The sequence below is a fragment of the Mchenga conophoros genome, linkage group LG10, assembly GCF_057382185.1.
Source record: "Mchenga conophoros isolate Kocher_MC1m ecotype Shallow Benthic linkage group LG10, M_conophoros_male_GT1.1, whole genome shotgun sequence".
Lineage (NCBI taxonomy): Eukaryota > Metazoa > Chordata > Actinopteri > Cichliformes > Cichlidae > Mchenga > Mchenga conophoros.
Genome location: NC_140535.1, coordinates 20,180,057 through 20,199,750, shown reverse-complemented (window position 1 = coordinate 20,199,750; position 19,694 = coordinate 20,180,057). Strand labels below are relative to the sequence as shown.

Here is a 19,694-nt window from a genome sequence, read left to right as displayed (position 1 = left end):
CAAAGCCTCTAGAGGAAAAGCTACTGAATTCATTCTTTACATGTCTCTATCAAAGATTTCAACCCATTAATTATAATTATTTAATGTGTTTATAATTATTTAAAATTCTTACCACACTTTGAAATGCCCCGCCCCCTACTTTACCTGACTTTTCAAAAATGATTTATTTTATCTGGATGAACTGACGTTTAAATTGCTTTGTTTGGCACTAGATATGTCTTCTTTTGGTGTAAAGCACTCCAAATAAAATCCAGTCTCATCTGACTTAGCATAAATTATGCTTGTTAGCACCTTAATGGTATTCATGAGGTGTTAATTGTGTGGCAGATGTCACCTGTCTCTGCTCTGTGAAGGGAAAAAGGCACCTCCTCCTCCACAGATGCCTCTATCTCCTGCCATCTGCCCGCTGACATGCGCACCAGAGAGGAATAGCAGCAAAGAAGAACGCAGGGCAGAGATGAGATGACTTTATTTAACATCCAAATCCAGCATCGGCAAACATCACCGCTGGTATTCAGGTGTATGTACTCTGACAGCTATGCTAGAAAAAGGGCTTTGATTTATTGGATCTGCACAAATATATATATGACTATATTTTGATTGGCAACCCAATAAGAAGCTGGTTTTGCATTTCATTTAACTACTCTAATAATTATTTGGCCTGATCTCACACCATAGAAGACTATTTCTAAACCTATCAAAGGGAATCACTGCGGACAACTTTTTTTCTAAATAGGGAATATGCTAGGCAAAGCTAATTAAGGCAATGGGAGTACATGCACCCTCACTCTGTGCAAACTCAAATGTTCTTGTGTGCGTTTTTGTTTCATGTGTGTGTGTGTGTGTGTGTGTGTGTAAGAGCAAGAAAGAGGACTGAAGGATAGAGATAAGCGCTTCGGCCTCAGCTGGCTTTTGTCACTAATCCCAGAAGGCGAAGAAGTAGCTGCCGATTCCATGTCATTCCCTGATTTCCCAGCCTGTTCTCAGTCCATGCCATCCTAGAGCTGCCCTTGTAAGGACACCAGTCTCTGCACTGCATGTTAATGAGAAGAAACATGCAGCAGTCAGGGTACAGCTGCAAAGGAAATCTCTGTTTGCTAAAACCCGTGTGAACACAACTATGAACTCTGAGATAAACGGCAGGAAAGTGTCACAATATTAGTTACGGATTACGTTCCAAGATGCGTACATTTTAGATGTGCCGCAAGATATGATTTACATCCCTCTGGTAATTTGAACCAATTTGCCGAGCATCCCGCTGAGAGGGAGGCTCATAAAAAACAAAATTTCCCTCTGTGATGAGCACAGGAAAACTGCTTCATATCCTCTCCTGACTGCAGGAGAAAGTATTGCTGCGTCTTTAATCACGGGGAGGCAGCGTGCCTTTGTCTCCAAGATGTACGAAATTATTAGTGACATTTGAAAGATTCTGAAACCAATAAATATGCAGCACACTGCCGCTTTTCGTCTCATGGCGGTGGCGTGCCAATCAGAGTGATCTTCAGAGATCTGAGAGCGTGGAGCAGAACGAACATACTGAGGCGTATCAGTGACACACCCACATGTCCACGCACACACACACAGAGGACAGAAGCCTGATAGGCGAGCACTTGTCCAGAATAACAATGAGAGATAGCAATGTGATACTGGGGCTGTCTCAAACCACCCCCTAGCAGTGCGGGCAGCTCGACCACAAGAGCACAAGCGTAAGCTCAAAAGTCCGACAGCCGACCGAGGCACCATCCTACTCCAAACTTCACCATTAATAGCACTTTGCAATTTTTTGGCGCTCTCCTTCTGCAGGGTACACTCTAAATTCATGAAAGAGGAGAAGAAAGAAAAACATCCTCAAAGTCAGATTCATTTGAATATATGAATAATTTACTGCACCAAAAGATTTGAGGCCCTTAAATTGCAAAAAAAAAAAAAAAAAATAGAAGCCCTTAGTCTCTTACTCAGACATTCATAATTCATATGTCCCACAGCTCTGACTGGGAGATATTTGATGTACGAGCAGTCCGCAGAAGGTACTGGGGATACAAGGACAAAACGCGGCACTTTGTCTTTCAGCGTGATTACTGAATCGTTTTGTCTTTGCTGTGAATATCAAGTGGTTGACTTTGTTTTCTGTTCTGCTCTCTCCTCCTTTATGTTTTCCTCTCATTTTTTTAATTAATGAAAAGGAAAAAAAGAAGAAGAAAAAAGCAGTAAACAAAGTTTTTGTCAAAGGTTTGTTATTGTGGCACGCCGTGATATAAAGTGTAGCCCTGGGGTTATAAACTGAACAGCCTGTGTGTGTGTGTGTGTGTGTGTTATACGGCATCCTGATTTAAGCAACATAATTATCCTGCCATTATAAGAAACAGACAATAGCACACCCCTGCTCTCTGTGCTAATTTTCCTTTCATGCCTCTGGTTTACTGCAGTGATGGACCTCTTAATGAATCAGACTGGCACCAAGCTTCCGCATCATATCCCTGATTAAAAAGTCCTTAAATCTACATGACAGCTTATAAGTAAACAATAAATAGAGTGGGTGGACGGTGGGAAACAATATGACCTTTAGTTAAGAGACAAGGGAGGAAGATTGTAGTCATCATATTTAATGTAGGTTGTTGGCATCTCCTGCGAGCACTTAGACTCCGTCCTGCAGTTTTCTTCAGTTTGGCACAGATGATTTGTCCTCTTTGGAGTTCTCTGATTTGAAAATGTGCTTATTAAAGCACTGATTGCCTTCTTTAAGAGCCAGTCACTGCTGCTGATCAGTTTTCAACCCCACACGAGGCCTGTGTTGGCAGCAACTAACAAAGCAATGCTAGAGTGAAAGACCTCTTCTGTGTGGTGTTTGCGTGTGCAGATAGGCTGCAGAGACAACGCCATACAATGGGCTTGTGGGAATAGGGATTGGGATAAGCTTAATCAGGCTGAGCTGCCAGTGTAGGTTAGCTACATAATATTTCCTCTTCTTTGAGCAGCTGTAGCATGAAAATGACAAAAGGTAAAAGGCAACTGTAAGAAGATATATCTGACTACATTCCAGTTTGCCATCCTCTAAATGTGCCATCACTGGGATGATTCACTGGACTCTGATGATACATTCATGACCAATTAAATCTTTTTTCTTCTTGCAAAAACCAGTGAATTTGAAAATATCTGTCCAGCAAGAATAATCCTCAGCAGATTGGGGATGCCTTTTCATCTCCTTATCCTTCAAGTTAGTGGCAACTTTCATCATCCTTGCTTCTATTTTTGAACTTTTCTGTGCTCAGGATGGGAGACAGTCTCAGCTCTGGTCCCTCTCAGCACTGTAACACCTCTGGACCAAAGGCCTCCTAGAGATATGAAACTCGTCCTCAGCTTGGTGTCTCCTGGACTGTCCTGCTCAAACCCCCAGCACATCTGATGCATCCAAGCCTTTCACTGGCAATGCATCCCACTAATGAAATGGTACCAGCCCTATGCTATCTGTCACGGGCAATCTGCATCTGCTTAGGGAATGAACGGAAATGAGAATGAGAGATTAAGAAAACAGAGGAAGACGGACAGACTTTGTGTCCCATGAGCTGGTGCCTGTGCAGATATTGATTTTATTTTAACAGAAGAAAATAACCACATCAGGAAACCTTATCCCCCATGCCTACTGTATAAAATAGGCAAGGATATATTATCAGGTCTTTGGTAGAACAAAGTTCCAAAAGCATTTTTCCTGTTAGAAAGAAAATTACTGCTCTCCCTCGACGTAACATCCTCCTGTTTGTGTTTGTTTCTCCCACACACTGATTCAACAGATGACGGATGATTCAAATTTTAACGTATCAATTTACATTACATTACTTTGGAGGAAAAGAATACACAGCTGAGTTTAAAAATGACCAATAACAGTGGAAGAAAGATGCTCCTTCCTCTGCTGTGGCATGAAAACACTGTTTAAATCCAAATCATCAAACATGAATTTTAAATACATGAATATATTGTTATATGTGTGAGGAAAACATGTCTAAAAAGGGTCGTTTTGAGACACTGTGGACTCTGTTTAAAGGTGGAAGGTTTGGTAATGTGCCCGTAAAAAGGCACAGTCGGCTACAAGCGAAGGACCCTTACATCAAATACTAGTGTCAGAACATATTAAGAGCAATGATTGACTCGAGGCTAAAGAAGCATCCTTGTGACCGAAAGGCTAAAAGTGGGAATTTCTAAACTCAGCAGCAGCATGACTGCTTCCTAAATACCTCTATACCTGTAGTTCCTGCTGTGACTAAATAACACTAATAAAAACAACAACTCAAGATTATTCCACAAGGTCTGTTGCCAAAGAAAGACATAGACTTTGAGACACTTTGGAATTTTAATTAGCTGAACATTTCCTCGATTTGCATCACCTCCTTTCCCGAGTGGGCAAAAGTTCAGGGCTTTTTTGCTAAATTAAATTTAACAGGGTCACAGTGTCATATGCTTAGAATTTTATTCAAATCTTATTATTATTATTTCCTTGCACCATGACTGAAGAGAAAGCCTGCCACCTGATGGACTACACAAAATGTGCACTCATTTTTCTCAGGCAAAACACACACAGGCTTCAATAAAGATCATTCATTCTCTGTGAATCCACTGACTACACATTTTTGTGTTTATACTTATGTACATGGAAACTCCCTGTTCAGGGGCACATTACATAAAGGTATTTTTTAGCTTCTAGCAATTTATAGCTTCTTGGAATACATTTTAATGTTTGGATATGAATGTTTCCGCTTTGTTTTCTGCTTGTTTGTTTTTGTTTTTTTGGTGTAGTTATCTAATAATGGATCAGTTGTGACTCCGACAATGTGTCATCTTAAAAATGTAAAAGATATTATTTGCATTGCTGCTTGTCTTTGATCAGTGGCTGTTGATCAATGGTCATGACAATTTGCATATTAATGATCAAAGAACTGACCTCACAGCCCATTGTTCACCAGAGGTGCTAGTTTCAGTCATTGTGCAGAGGTACTGTTTATAGGTTTGGGGAAGCCTTCAGGAAACCTGAGTAAGGAAACATTTCTCCCACTGAAAACGCTACATCAAGATGAACAAAATCAACTTTCTGTGACTTCCTTACCTGCATGATTGAGCCTGCATCAAGACGTGGTGCTGAAGGTTCTACAAAAGTCTTTTAACATGATAACTTGTCTTCTACTTATGGATCTTTATTGACTACAGCTTAAAAGATGGCTCAGTGCCAGAAAATCAACCCATTTAAATGAACTCAGTCAATTCTGCCATGAAAGTTCAAATTTCACATTTCAAATTTTATTTGTCACATTCACAATCATACACAGTACGACATGCAGTGAAATGCTTGTTGCTCTGCAATGCCCGACCATAAAACTACAGGAAACATTTACAGGAAAACGGATATAAGAGTTGCATAATAGATAAAACAAAACAAAACATTGAAGTAAGCTTGTAAAGAATAATATGTAAAGAATAAATTAAGAATTTAACCTAAGAAGTAAAGTTTGAACTAAGAATGAAAGTTACATTTTAAAATAAAATGTGCAATAAACAAATTGAAGAAATTATAAAAAACTGTGCAAATAAACAGTGTGCAAAGTAACAGTTTACAGTGGAGTAAACAGGTTACTGAGGTATAGTAATGAGGTACATCATGTTATTATTATTAGAGTGCATGTGCATTGATGTGATGTATGAGAGAATCCAGTCCTACAGTCCTACATCTCCTTATGATGGCTTCTAAAAGCATCTGATTGAGAAATTGAAAGAAATCATCAAAATCCTACAAATTGCTATGACATCCATGTCCATGATGACTGAAAGTAAACTTCTGACCACACATGGTTGTGTAATCAGGCCTGTACAGCTTCAGGTGTTTCACCAAATGCTGCTTGATGGAGTCAGCAGATTTCAACAGTGACCCAGATAAATGTCATCTTTACTTTCTGCTGTCACATTGTTCCTCCATCCATTACCAGGTTTCCCATGTTTTAGCACGTGAGTGAGAGAAGACACAACGTTAATATTATTTATAATATAATATAATATTTATATTTATAGTTGTGAAAATAAAAGTAGGTAAATAGATTTTGTACTCAAAACTTTACAAAAGTTAGGGTTAATCAGTGTGTATATTTTTGTAACACCCACAACTTTATAGATGACGAATATGGTAAGAAAGTGAATTTAAAAATAATATTTAACATTATTCATAAAGCAGAAGAGGGAAAAAGGCCAAGTGAGATTCTCTGTCAAGCAGTTTTTTCAGCATGTTATAAAATGATAAAGTCCTCTACGATTCACAGAAAGAATCTTTTCTTTTTCTTCTTTTCCCTTTTTTGGCAAAGACTATTTATATGTGGAGTATGGCGAAGAGTATTAATAACTTATACATGCAGGCAGCCTTCCTGTTCAATAATTCTCCTACAGCCCCTGCAGCACCTGTAGATTTAATAAAACACACTGACCGAACACAACTCATTTTTCTCGCCTCAGGGCATCAGTTAAGATTGATCCATAATATGTAGAGTCGAAGTTGTGAAGAGTTCAAATAAAACTAATCAATCACGGGAAAATATTGAGCGGATAAATCCAGTAACCCATGTGACGTTGACCGTCGGCGGTTGCGTTCTGCCACGTGATTGGACAGAGACTCAGGAGGAAATAGCTGATTTTCGAGGCAAACATCGCCGAAAGAAAGTAAAAAAAACCTGCTACACCCAGAAACCTGCTTCAAGTCACGCGAAGAGATCCAGAGGGCGCTGTTGGTACAGATTATTAACAACCAAGTCAGGGGCAGCTGTCGATTGTCCGACTTGGTCGGTGGTGGTGACGCTGAAACGCTAAACTGCTAACTGCACTGATCCTGATCATGGTGAGTTTACAGTTAGGAACAAATACACTAAAAAGTACATGTAACCATGAGCTGGCAGTGGTCTGTGATACATCGGGGTGATGCACTGTGTTTTCACAGTGCAACATCCTGTTTTCCTTGATTTTTTTCTGACTGATTCCTTCTGCTAATTTTTAGTAACCATGGCAATGTGAGACCATAATTGCACCGGGAATATTCATAGTGCCGTGCAGGTCCTGAGTCACCCCTGATTCCTGGATATTTTTCCTCCAATGATCCAGACTGTCTTGTATTTTTTAAGTGGTCTTGAGCAGTAGCTCTCCAGGCTTTCTAAAGAGCTTTCACAGTGTTTTTTTTTCCACCCATTTTCTGTCCGGTCCGAGTAATATTTTTGTTTTCTTCGGGTTTCTTTTATTTATTTGTTTGTTTGATAAGGCACTTAACACTGACACGAATGATTAAAGCTTAAAAATAATATATCAATGTTGCATCTACAACAACTTAGCAAATAAACAATTTTTAATATCATACTTAAAAAGGCCGACACAAAAACATCATAATTTATTCTAACTGCTTTTTTTTGGCGAAGAATTTTCAGTCGAAAATTTTGAAATGTATCCTGCATTTGCATGTATGTTTGCACATTTCAATAAATCTGTCCTCCAAAAAACCTTCTTTTTTTAAATTTTTCTAAAATATAAAGAAAGGAAGGGTGGCTCAAGACTTTTCACACCACTGTAAATGATTCTTTATTTCATTTTTAGAAAATATGAAAACAATGCATACTAATCTTTCCTTACTGAAAGATTAAAAACATGCCTTTTTAAAAAAATAGAATTACTGAAAAGACTCTGTGTTCACACGCTTAGTGAATGGGAACTTTTATACTTTTTAACATCCTAATAGTGGATTATGCTTCTGAAGTCACAGAAAGTTGATTCTGTTCATCTGGGCGTCGCATTTTCAGTGGGAGAAACTTTTCACCACTCATCCGAATGACTTCTTCAGTCTTAGCTGACTCCAGGTTTTCCCACCCTTCTAAACAGCGCATGCACTGACTAACGATGGGCTGTGAGTTCAGTTTTATGACTGTATACAGTTGTCATGACCACTAATCAATGACCATGAGTTAATGTAATTAGCGAACTGTGTCCTGATATATTTATATGGCTCAGTGGTATTTCAGAACAGGATAATAGACCCCTTCTTTCACTTCCTCCATATGCAAAGTAGACATTCTAGGTGAAACTGGGGAACTTATGGCACGCCCATGTTTATGCCATATTTGTCTACATAGTGTGTTGATGTTTGTGACACACAACTTCTGATTATTAGATCAAAAGTAGATCAAATTTCCTTTACTGCCTGATCTCATACTTTAAATTCAGATACATTTTGAAGAGTTTACTTATCTCAAAGTCTTTATTGGATCTGCTTTTCCTCTGATTTTTAGTACATTAATGGTAAAAACAAAACAAAACTGTCTCACCTGTTTGTTTAGCAGGTGACTCTATGATTTGTGAAGCTTGGAGACCCTTAACAGAGGATTTCATTTATAGATTTAGACTCGTAATTTTTCTGCAATCCGCGACTGAATCTCGGTTCCTGTGATCCGCCATCTTACTCACGCACTAGCTTTAGGCAGTCCTTGCCAAAGTGAGTAAAAATGACATCAAGATGTCATTTGTAAGAGTTACAAACCCATTCTCTCTCACTGTAGTATTGAAAAAGGACATGCTCAGGAATACACGGTGTAACACTTTTGCAAACAGTTTTTTTGTTGCTATGACCTCAGTTGGTGTAGATTTAAGATGACCTATGACTTTTCTCTCTTTTACCATTTTTTTTGTGTATTTTTACTTGCAGAGCTGAAAGATTCACTTTTCAACTTTTAGTTGTTTAACTCATTTAATACCAGCAGTTTTTAGTAATAGTAAACTGATCAATCCATGCATTTTTTTTTTTCACGTAGCTTCACCGGTCCCTGCCTCTTGTATTTGATAGCTACAGTTGTGGTTAGAAGTTTACATTTACTTATCAATGACATGAATGCCCTGCTAATTTTGGGTTTTGCCATCTTCAACCAAACAGTTTCAGTAAAAGCAGTTTTAATTATAGTATACGCAGCACAACACTGAGCATCATCCCTGCCATACATGCTCCATCTCCTGTTTTTAGAAAAACAGGAGGTGGAGAGTGATTGGAGTCAAAATGAGCTGGAAATCTGTGACAAACTAGAATCAGTAGAGCTTTAAAAAGGGAACAGTACAAATTTTATATAGAAATTCCACCCATGATGCCAGCAGGGACACAAACAGTAACTATATTCTACATTGGAGAAACTAAAAGGACATTCAGCTGTGGTCAGAAGTTTGAATTGACTTTTCTCTAATCCACACAGGGTCACAATTATACATACGGGCTCAAATACATGCATTCACTTAAATCTTTTTATAAGTGGTCAAAAAGTTGTACAAAGTCTTGAAAAGGCCAAGGAGTGTTAACTCATTATTAGTGATTATGGTCGACTACAACTGTTATTTTCATTTGCCAGGACAAAAAAGATTTGTTTGACAGCACTCATTGGATTGACCAATGCTCAGAACAATAGGGACGTCTAAGAAACTCAGTGAAGATCTAAGAAGGAGAATCGTAGAGTTACAGAAGTTGGGAACGTCGCTAAACAATTTCTAGAAACCTGCAGATTCCAAGATCATCAATTCAAACTAGACTATATAAGTACAAGTTATTCAGATGTGCCTGAAGTCTGGAAAAAGACACAAACTTTCACCTTCGTGCTCATCTGAAATTTGAAAGTGCATACATGGATGACCCAAATTCCTGTTGGAGAAATGTTTTATGGCCAGAGGGGTTTAGGAACAACCCTTACATTGGGAGGGGGGTCTGATAAATTTGTTAAGCAATATAGGAATAAAAGCTTTAATCATTACACTCCAGAGGCACGTCATCTCATCAGAAAAAGACTTGTCTATGTTGATCATGACTCAAAGAGGGAAGGACACTCTTGGCAGGGTTTACATTCTGGGCCAGAGAAGACAGACGGTTTGAGAAAGCAGTAAAGGAAACCAAAGCCCCCATCTGTGAACGACCATCGTTCAAAACGGGTGTTGGCTAACGACTCGAGCTTATCCACGTAATCATAGACAAAGATTAAGCTATTTGGCCTCAATGACAAGTAAATGTAGTAAGGAATAATGATATGTAATTCATCAACTTCACATCAAAACAACAGTTAGATGGCTGAAGCTTGGACACAGTCGGGTGTGAACTGTGATCCCAAACACAAAACTGGTTTTGTAATGGATAAAGCAGGCTAAAATTAAGCTTCTGGAATGGCCTTCCCAAAGCCCTGACCTCAACACGACTGATAATCTGTGACACATGTCCACCCTAGTTTAAATATGAACCCTACCAATTCTGTCAAGAAGAGATCTACCCAGAATTATGCCAGAAACTCGTTGATGGCTACCAAAAGCATGTGGTTGAGCCACAACATGCTAAGAGACATTTAACCAAAGAGAAACTTATACCATAGGGTTAGTGGGGTGTGTATGTATATTTTAAAGCCTGTGTGTGTACTTTTGAGCCTGTGAGAATTATAGAAAGCTATTAAAGATGCTGTACAAATATTGCACCCTGTTAAAAGAGCAGTTGAAAGTGATAATTAAAAGCCCAAAGGGACCATGACTTTGATGCACATGATGAATGCGTATAAACTTCTGACTAAAACTGTAGTTGATCTCCCTTATATGATATTTTCTATGTGATAGTTTTATTATAAAAAACAAACAACTTCATCCACTTTAGCGCTGCGAAACCTGTAATGTGTTTTCCAACATTTCTCTAACTTAAAATCAGTCACTTGCAATCCTGTTTGGCTGCTATACTGCTTTAAAGCATTTTTACTCTGAAAGTAAAGTCTTCATACTTGCTTGCTGTGTTTGCCAATGTATACAGGAAATTGACAGAGACCTGATAATCATTATAATCTTTCTGGATAAAAAAAATCATATTTTTTACTTGTTCTTTTCCAATGTCTTTGTTTAAAGATGAACTTTAGCAAAAGTCAACGCAGTCGAGCCAGCAAAGAAAATATGGCACCCTCAGCCAGAGTAGATACACTGCAGAGGTCCAAACAGCGGACGGTGCTCGGAGTCTTGTCAGAAAATGAACTGCGAGGTCGATCCCTCAGCCAGGTAGGTGACAGAGAAAAAACACTCCCCACCGCTGTTAACGTGACAATCATGTTAGCTTGTCTATGTTGGTTCTCAGTCATCTAGGACAAAGTAAATGTTTCAGCTTTCATTTAAGAGGCTTCTTCATTTGATATTCAACCTCTAATGGAGATTGTGCCATTGGATGTCATCCCGAAGGTCACTGAGCTACTATTGTCACATGAGCCAGGTACAGCAAATTTATTACACCATAAAAACAAGAAAAATTAAATATTTTAGAAATACCTCAAAACCTTTTTAAAACTAGCAATCACTGTATTTACCAACATACTGGTCTTGTCTGAGAAGCCAGAAATTAATCAAGCATAAGATTTAACATCTAAAATGGATTTTTCTGTTCAGGAATGCAAGTAAATAATTTTAGTTTGGCTTCGTAATCACATCATTTTCCTGCTTTTTTGTAAAACAGTAAAATTGAAAATGAACTGTTCACCAAAATAACAGTAATAATTATATTTTATACTTAAAATTGTCATTCTGATTAAACAGCTTATGCGTATTGGTAGATTAATATTACAGAAACCAAGGTTGTTAAATCTAAACTGAAAATTAAAACTAGACACAAAAAACTAAAAAGCAGACCTTTGAAAAAAAGTTAAATTACTTTGTGAACTTGGAAAACTAAATAAAATAAATAATAATAAATAGTGTTTTTTTTTTTTATCAGAAATTGCCTCATGAGGCTTTGATAGTTGTGTTTATTGAGACTGTGGATGACTGTGTCAACTGCTTTCAAAAGGTAATGGGTCGTTATTGTAATGTATTTACTGATGTCCTTAAATCTTGTCTCTGGTATGTGCCCACCATAATAAAGTGAATTACTAACAACTAACAACTAAAACTAAGACTGAAACATTTGACTTGAAGCAAAAGGTTAAAATGAAATAAAAATAAAAATTAAGACTAGAAATGAATTAGAAAAGTGTTTTTGGTTATTATCAATACTGCTGATTTAGGGTGGATGAGTAATAAACCTTACACTAGGAGTTGGTCGGATAAATTTGTTAAGCACTGCATGAATAAAAGCTTTGATCAGTGCCAGTGCAACACAAGACTCCACTAGATTGATCAAAGGAGAAAGGAAACTCTCGCTAATGTTCACAATGTCTGGACTGAGAAAACAGACGGTTTGAGAAAGGTGTAAAGGAGGCCTTAGTCTTTGGCGCCAAAGAAAAACGATTACAGGTCACCAGAGAACTTCAATCTATACATCTAAAAACCACAAACCAGGCGAGAAATTTGGGTGTAGTGATGGATGCAGACCTAAACTTAGAAAAACACATTAAGACAATAACAAAGTCAGCTTACTATCACCTCAAGAATATATCAAGGATAAAAGATCTGATGTCTCAACAGGACCTGGAAAAACTAGTCCATGCATTCATCTTTAGTAGGCTTGATTACTGTAACAGCATCTTTACAGGTCTACCTAAAAAATCAGTCAGACAACTACAGCTCATTCAGAACTCTGCTGCTCGAGTCCTCACTAAGACCAAAAAAGTGGACCACATCAGTCCAGCTCTGAGGTCCTTACACTGGCTGCCTGTCCGTCAGAGGATAGACTTTAAAGTTCTGATGCTGGCCTATAAAGCTCTGAATGGTTTAGGACCAAAATACATCAATGACCTCCTGACCCAGTATGAACCTTCCAGATCCCTCAGGTCATCTGGATCCGGTCTTTTATCAGTTCCCAGAGTCAGAACCAGACACGGAGAAGCTGCATTCAGCTTTTATGCTCCTTATATCTGGAACAAACTCCCAGAAAGCCTCAGATCAGCTGAAACACTCAGTTTATTTAAATCCAGGTTAAAGACTCACCTGTTCTCAGCTGCATTTGAATAAAGCACCAAATCCACACTTTTAAGCTTAAATTTCAAAACTTACATTTAACTACTGATTTTATCTACTGTTCTGATTTTATCTGTTTTGATTTTATATACTGGTTTGTTTGTTTGTTTGTTTGTTTGTTTGTTTGTTAATTAGTTAGTTAGTTTATTTGCTTGTTTTAATCAATTTTAAATCATGCTTTTTATTTGTTCTTGTTTCTAATGTCTCTGTAAAGCACTTTGAATCACCTTGTTGTTGAATTGTGCTATACAAATAAACTTGCCTTGCCTTGCCTTGCCTTTGTCCACTGTGAACGACCATCGTTGAAAACGGGTGGTGGTTGACGACTTGGGAAGCTTTCTCAGGAGTTTCAGCTGCCAATCAAGTTGCCTCAGATAATTTTAACAAATCAAACGATGATGAATGGGACAATGGTAGATAGAGGCTTCACCCTTTGTCCCCATTCTCAGTAATGATCAACGCCCCTTTTTCATACCTTCACTCATGTGTCGACCCAATAGTAGGTCAGCGACTCTCAGGACCAAGTCCCACTGGGGGTTTATATATCTGGAAGTTCTCTCCTCTGTTATTTCAAAACTGAACAAGACTCGTGGAGGAGAAGGGAAACATCACGCAAGAAATCCAGCTCTCTTCTTTTTAAGGAACCAAGGCCATCATGTTGGGTTATTATCATTTTCAGGGTGGCCAGTTTTCCAGACACAGCTCAACCTCAGAAAGCTCTCAACTCAACTGTCTGGGCTGCCCTTCCAGCTCCAGCTTTGATGTGTACGTGGAAGAGGCTTGCGAAGTTGTCCTTGCGGCTTCTGGCGAAGAAGTTGTCGGACACCGTAATTACCAAGATGAGGAAACCAATGCCCTGCACAATGAAGATATGGTAATCATGCTGGAGCTGAGTTCAAGTGAGTATGACAGATTAAAAAAGAATCTACCAAGAAAACTTGTTGTTTTTTCCTCTTTCCTTAATGCTCATTACTTTTTACTTTTATAGGTCCACGCCAGGATGCTTCTACGCCTTCTGAATCTGAGGAGGTTTTTTGTGTGGAGTATGCCAGAGATATTCACCAGCACTTGAGGAATAATGAGGTTTGAATTTTTTTGTTTGTATGTTTGGTTATTTTTATTTATTTATTTGCCCAGTGACCTCCATAATTTCTTTCAACCTTATTGCAATGTAATTGTGACTTGTTGTTCTTTAGTTCACTATATAATGTTTTGGCTTCTGATTGCAGATTGCATTCAGGCCAAGGCCAAAGTATTTAGAAAGACACCCAGAGATCACGGATGATATGCGCGTCGTTCTGGTGGACTGGATGGCTGAGGTGGCGCAGGAATTCCAACTTCAAGCTGAAACTCTTCATCTTGCTATCAATTACTTGGACCGATTTCTCTCCCTCATCGGAAATGTGAAACGAGGCAAGCTGCAGCTGGTTGGCACGGCTGCCTTGGTGATTGCTGCGTAAGTCACTGTTTGTTTCTAATGATCAATGCTTTTTTTTCCCTTTTCTTTTTTGCTAATAGTCTGTGCTAATAGTCAACCTTACATATAACATGCCATCTGATCTGCTACTTTTTTTTTTTTTTAGAAAATATGAGGAGAAGTCACCTCCTAAACTCGACCAATTTGTGACCATCACAGACAACACCTACACTAAGAAACAGCTGCTTCGGATGGAGCAAGCATTTCTAAGTGTGCTGGGCTTCAACTTGGCGGCACCCACCATAAACTCGTTCCTTCACCTTTTCATGGCCATCCAGTCTGTCTGTGCCAACACCAAAAACCTGGCCCTGGTGAGTAAATTGAACCATTTAACAATAGTCAGGCCAAATGCCTTTAAGGAATATGGATATGATTTTCTATTTTTATTTATTGTATTTTTTTTAAATTTCTGCTTTCTAGTATGTGGCGGAGTTAAGCCTGCTGGAAATGGATCCATTTCTACAGTACAGCCCATCTATGGTTGCTGCTGCAGCCTACTGCCTAGCTTCCTACACCATAAATACGTCTTTATGGGTAAGTTTAATATTTTATTTGGTTAATCTAATTTTATTGAAATTTCTTAAGAAATTAGGAAAAAAATGTGACTTTTAACCTGTGTTTTTCTGCTTTAGCCCGATTCTTTAGTGGCTTTTAGCGGATACACGATGGCTGACATTTCTCCCTGCCTGACTCACCTGTACAAGCTATACGCCAGCGCAGAGAGTCGCCCACTACAGGGCATCAGAGAAAAGTACAAAAATTCAAAGTAAGGAATGGTTTATGTATTTTAAAATTCAAACCACTTTAAAAACAACTATGATAAGATGAAAGCCTGTCATGTGCAGTTTTGCATGTCTTATTTTCTGTCTTTCCTTATGATGTTTTCTGTCTCCGTTTACAGGTACTGTGGCGTTTCATGGATCACTCCCCCTGCTTTTTTGTTTTTCCCGTGACTCACTGCTACACCCATCTGACACAATGAAATGAAGAACAAAACAAACAAAAAAAAAACAAGCAAGCAAAGTGGCATTTGCTGCCAAGACTATTCATATAAGCCGATCTGGACTTTTTTTTTTTAAATTTATGCAGATGAAAATAACCTGTCCAGATGATCCAGATATCTGCAATAATAAGCCATGTCTGATATTTTTCGAGTTGTTTTGCATGAAAATGTCTGTTTTCTGGTAAGATGCCGTAGAAGTGGTTACCTCAGAAGGTTTCCTGCATCACACACTATTGTCTTTTCATGCAGAATATTTGCTTTTTACATTTGTATATATTTGCAGTGTGTGCTTTTTAAACTTTTATTAACTTTTTTTTTCTACAGCACTTGTACATGTGCAATACATACTTGCAAACACAAACCGCAAGATTTATGTTAACACAGAAAATGATTTGCATTAAAACAAACCGCCTTTTAAGCCTGAACTAAGGCACCATTCTGCGCAGTTAATGTAAAAGTGAACTAAAAGCCACTTTTTATATGTACATGGTGGCAATGGAAAAAGTTTTGGAAGGTAGTATTTAGTGGTAGTTTACTAGAATTATGTATTATGACTGATTGAAAAATGTTTTTAGATAGCATGAACTTTTCAATAAAAGTTCATAGTTTCACAAGAGTTTTTGTCACTGTGTTTTATTTCTTCTTCTGAATGAAATTCTTAATGCATTTAAATTGCAATGTTTAAATATTGTTGTAGCATCCAGTCGAACTGAGAAGGCCAGAACTGATGGTTGTTGAATGACCTTTATTATTCCTTGCCGTGTATCAGACAACGAACCAACGTAAGAGCTAGACAAACAAATAAAACAATTAACATATTATTCATGTAACAGCATCTTAACCGCTCATTACGCTGGTCTAACCGTTTTCTATTAAACTATATAATACATATTATGCATTTCAGATTGCTCAAATTAAATCATATACATTACAAACCTTGTTCCCCTGTCGACTGTAGCTAGAACCATTCGTTTTTGTACAATTTAACTATATTCTTCTCTCCCTTTTCTCCGTTAGCATTAGTTTTCCGTTTTCTTCCGTCTCTTTTGCACATCAAGTTGTTTACCGTTACATCATTCACTTCCGGTCACATAGAAAGTTACCAAAATAAAAGCACAAATGTCATATTACGTGAATATGAGATAGCTTTACATATTCGCCGTTACAATTGTGCATTAAATTGTAAATTAAATATCTCACCGGGATTTTCGGCGTTTTTAATTTGTCATCTTTAAAATGACATCTTTAATTTTTAAAGGTATAATTAAAGGATGTATAAAAGTCCGTGATTTGGGGGTCTAAACGGCTTTATCGTCATCATCATTCAGACGGGACTGACATATGTTTCGTAGATTTTAGACTGGCAAGGCATCTACAACAGTTAAAAGACGGACAATCGGTTTGGAGTTTACTTTGAAAGGACTGGCCGGAAGGGGTTTTTTTTTTCTCGCGCCTATCCAGGTGTTGTGCCAAAAAGTGATTGTCTGCCAGAAACTGATTGCCGTCCGCGGGAGCGCGCGCAGCTGCTTAAAGCTGCAGCGCCCGGATTACTTGCGTTGCCAGCTACTTCCGTGCAACTGATATAACGTGGGGGGGAAAACCCAAACACATTTATGCCTTTGTTATTAGGCAAAGGTATGCATTTATGGAGCTTTAACGTTTCTTGTAACCGAATTATGACGCTATCAGAAGGTTGCTTTCAGTGTGTAGCGCAGTCACGAATGACTACACGCATCACGATGGAATAATTAATGCCTACAGGTTTAGTATGTCTACTCTCGTTGTTCATATTTGTTATAAGACTGTCGAATAGTAGTTAAAACAATAAAGACCTATTGTGCCAGTATCACCATGACTCTTTCTTGTTTGTGCAGAATAACGACTGAGAACATGGCATTTTAGCGCTACCAAAAAGTGATTGTGGCCTATAACTTGTCACTGAAACAATATTTCTGCTTCAAACTTGTTGGATATATTCCAGAAGGGTTACATGTGATATATTGTATCCCAAAACCTCTCCAAGAACTGCTGAATAACTTGTACAGGAACAATAACACTGATAATATGCCATTTTCAGCCTGCCAAAAAGTGATTGTGGCCTATATCTTGTTAATGAAATACTATTTCTGCTTCAAACTTGCTGCATGTCATTCTGAAGGGTCCTATGTGACACATTATATCCCAAACAGTCCCTTAGAACTGCTGAATAACCATTAAGGGAACGATAAAACTGATAATATGCAATTTCCAACCTGCCAAAAAGTGATTGCCGCCTATATCTTGTCACTGAAACAATATTTCTGCTTCAAAATTGTTGGATATCCTCCAGAAGGGTTACATGTGATATATTATATCCCAAACAGTCTCCAAGAACTGCTGAATAACTTTTCAAATAACATTAATACGATAATATGTCATTTTTGACCTGCCAAAAAGTGATTGTGGACTATAACTTGTCACTGAAACAATATTTCTGCTTCAAACTTGGCGGATGTCATTTAGAAGGGTCATATGTCAAATATTACATCTCAAACAGTCCCTCAGAACTTCTAAATTACCATTAAGGGAACAATAAAACTGACAATATGCCATTTCAGCCTGCCAAAAAGTGATTGTGGCCTATATCTTGTCACTGAAACAATGTTTCTGCTTCAAACTTGGTGGATGTCATTCAGAAGGGTCCTATGTGACATATTATATATCAAACCCTCTCCAAGAACTGCTGAAAAACTTTTAAAATAACATTAATACCGATAATATGTCATTTTCAACCTGCCAAAAAGTGATTGTGGCCTATATCTTGTCACTGAAATACTATTTCTGCTTCAAACTTGCTGCATGTCATTCTGAAGGGTCCTATGTGACACATTATATCCCAAACAGTCCCTTAGAACTGCTGAATAACCATTAAGGGAACGATAAAACTGATAATATGCAATTTCCAACCTGCCAAAACGTGATTGCCGCCTATATCTTGTCACTGAAACAATATTTCTGCTTCAAAATTGTTGGATATCCTCCAGAAGGGTTACATGTGATATATTATATCCCAAACACTCTCCAAGAGCTGCTGAATAACTTTTAAAAGAACATTAATACTGATAATATGTCATTTTCAACCTGTGCATAAAACGTCAAATTTCAAAAATGTTGTAATTCAAAAATAATACAAAAAAAGGATAATGGCCAAATGGAAACAGGTGGGAGGAGATCTGCTTAAACACATTAGGAACACCAAGTAATAGGAAAGACAAAACAAAATGTCAGGTAATAAAAATGTCATTCCAATACAGCACTTATTAATTGAAATGAAAACCAAAAACAAATAACAATTACATCCAATTAAAGAAGAAACCACCAGTTAAAATAAACTAACAAATAGACCAGAAACAGGGGGTATAGCGGAAGCTCAACACCAGTAAACCATGGAACAACATATATATTAATTCTTTGCATACAGTAACTATGCTAACATGTTAGGAAACACAAAATAATTGAATCATCCTACAAAAAAATTGCAATCAAAGCTGAACTTGTGAACAACACAGAAACACACACAGCAACACGAACATAAATTAATGAATTAATAAACAAATAAACAACCAATAAATATTATAGGAGACTGCATTTCGTTGCCCTGTACCTGTGCATGTGCAATGACAATAAAGTTGAATTCTATTCTATTCTATTCTAACGATACAAAACAAGAAACATTTCCAAAACATTGAAAAATTGACAGCGACCCTCTGACCAGCATGCTTCACAAACAAATGGGGTTTTTTTGGTCTTGCAGGGCTGAGATATAATATATCACATGTAACCCTTCTGGAATATATCCAACAAGTTTGAAGCAGAAATATTGTTTCAGTGACAAGTTATAGTCCACAATCACTTTTTGGCAGCTTGAATATTGCATATTATCAGTGTTATTGTTCTTGTACAAGTTATTCAGCAGTTCTAAGGGACTCTTTGAGATATAATATTTGACATATGACCCATCTGAATGACATGCAGCAAGTTTGAAGCAGAAATAGTATTTCAGTGACAAGATATAGGCGGCAATCACTTTTTGGCAGGCTGAAAATGGCATATTATCAATGTTAATGTTCCTTTAAAAGTTATTCAGCAGTTCTTGGAGAGTGTTTGGGATATAATATGTCACATGTAACCCTTCTGGATAATATCCAAAAATTTTGAAGCAGAAACATTGTTTCAGTGACAAGATATAGGTGGCAATCACTTTTTGGCAGGCTGAAAATGGCATAT

At 37.7% G+C, this 19,694-nt stretch overlaps 1 protein-coding gene across 2 annotated transcripts; it reads left to right on the top strand.

Moving 5' to 3' along the window:
- The first annotated feature begins 6,566 nt into the window (after nt 1-6,566).
- On the top strand, nt 6,567-15,677 carry ccna1 (cyclin A1). Of its 2 annotated transcripts, none has more exons than XM_085289201.1 (9): nt 6,567-6,865; nt 10,915-11,061; nt 13,699-13,847; nt 13,937-14,031; nt 14,178-14,404; nt 14,532-14,736; nt 14,846-14,959; nt 15,058-15,191; nt 15,327-15,677. In XM_085289201.1, the coding sequence occupies exons 2-9, from the start codon at nt 11,033-11,035 to the stop codon at nt 15,376-15,378; spliced, it is 1,005 nt and encodes a 334-aa protein (XP_085145327.1). In that variant the 5' UTR covers nt 6,567-6,865; nt 10,915-11,032; the 3' UTR covers nt 15,379-15,677. The 2 variants fall into 2 exon arrangements, with proteins under 2 accessions (XP_085145327.1, XP_085145326.1); XM_085289200.1 differs by having other exon boundaries at nt 6,569-6,865; nt 13,628-13,847.
- Nucleotides 15,678-19,694: the final 4,017 nt, after the last annotated feature.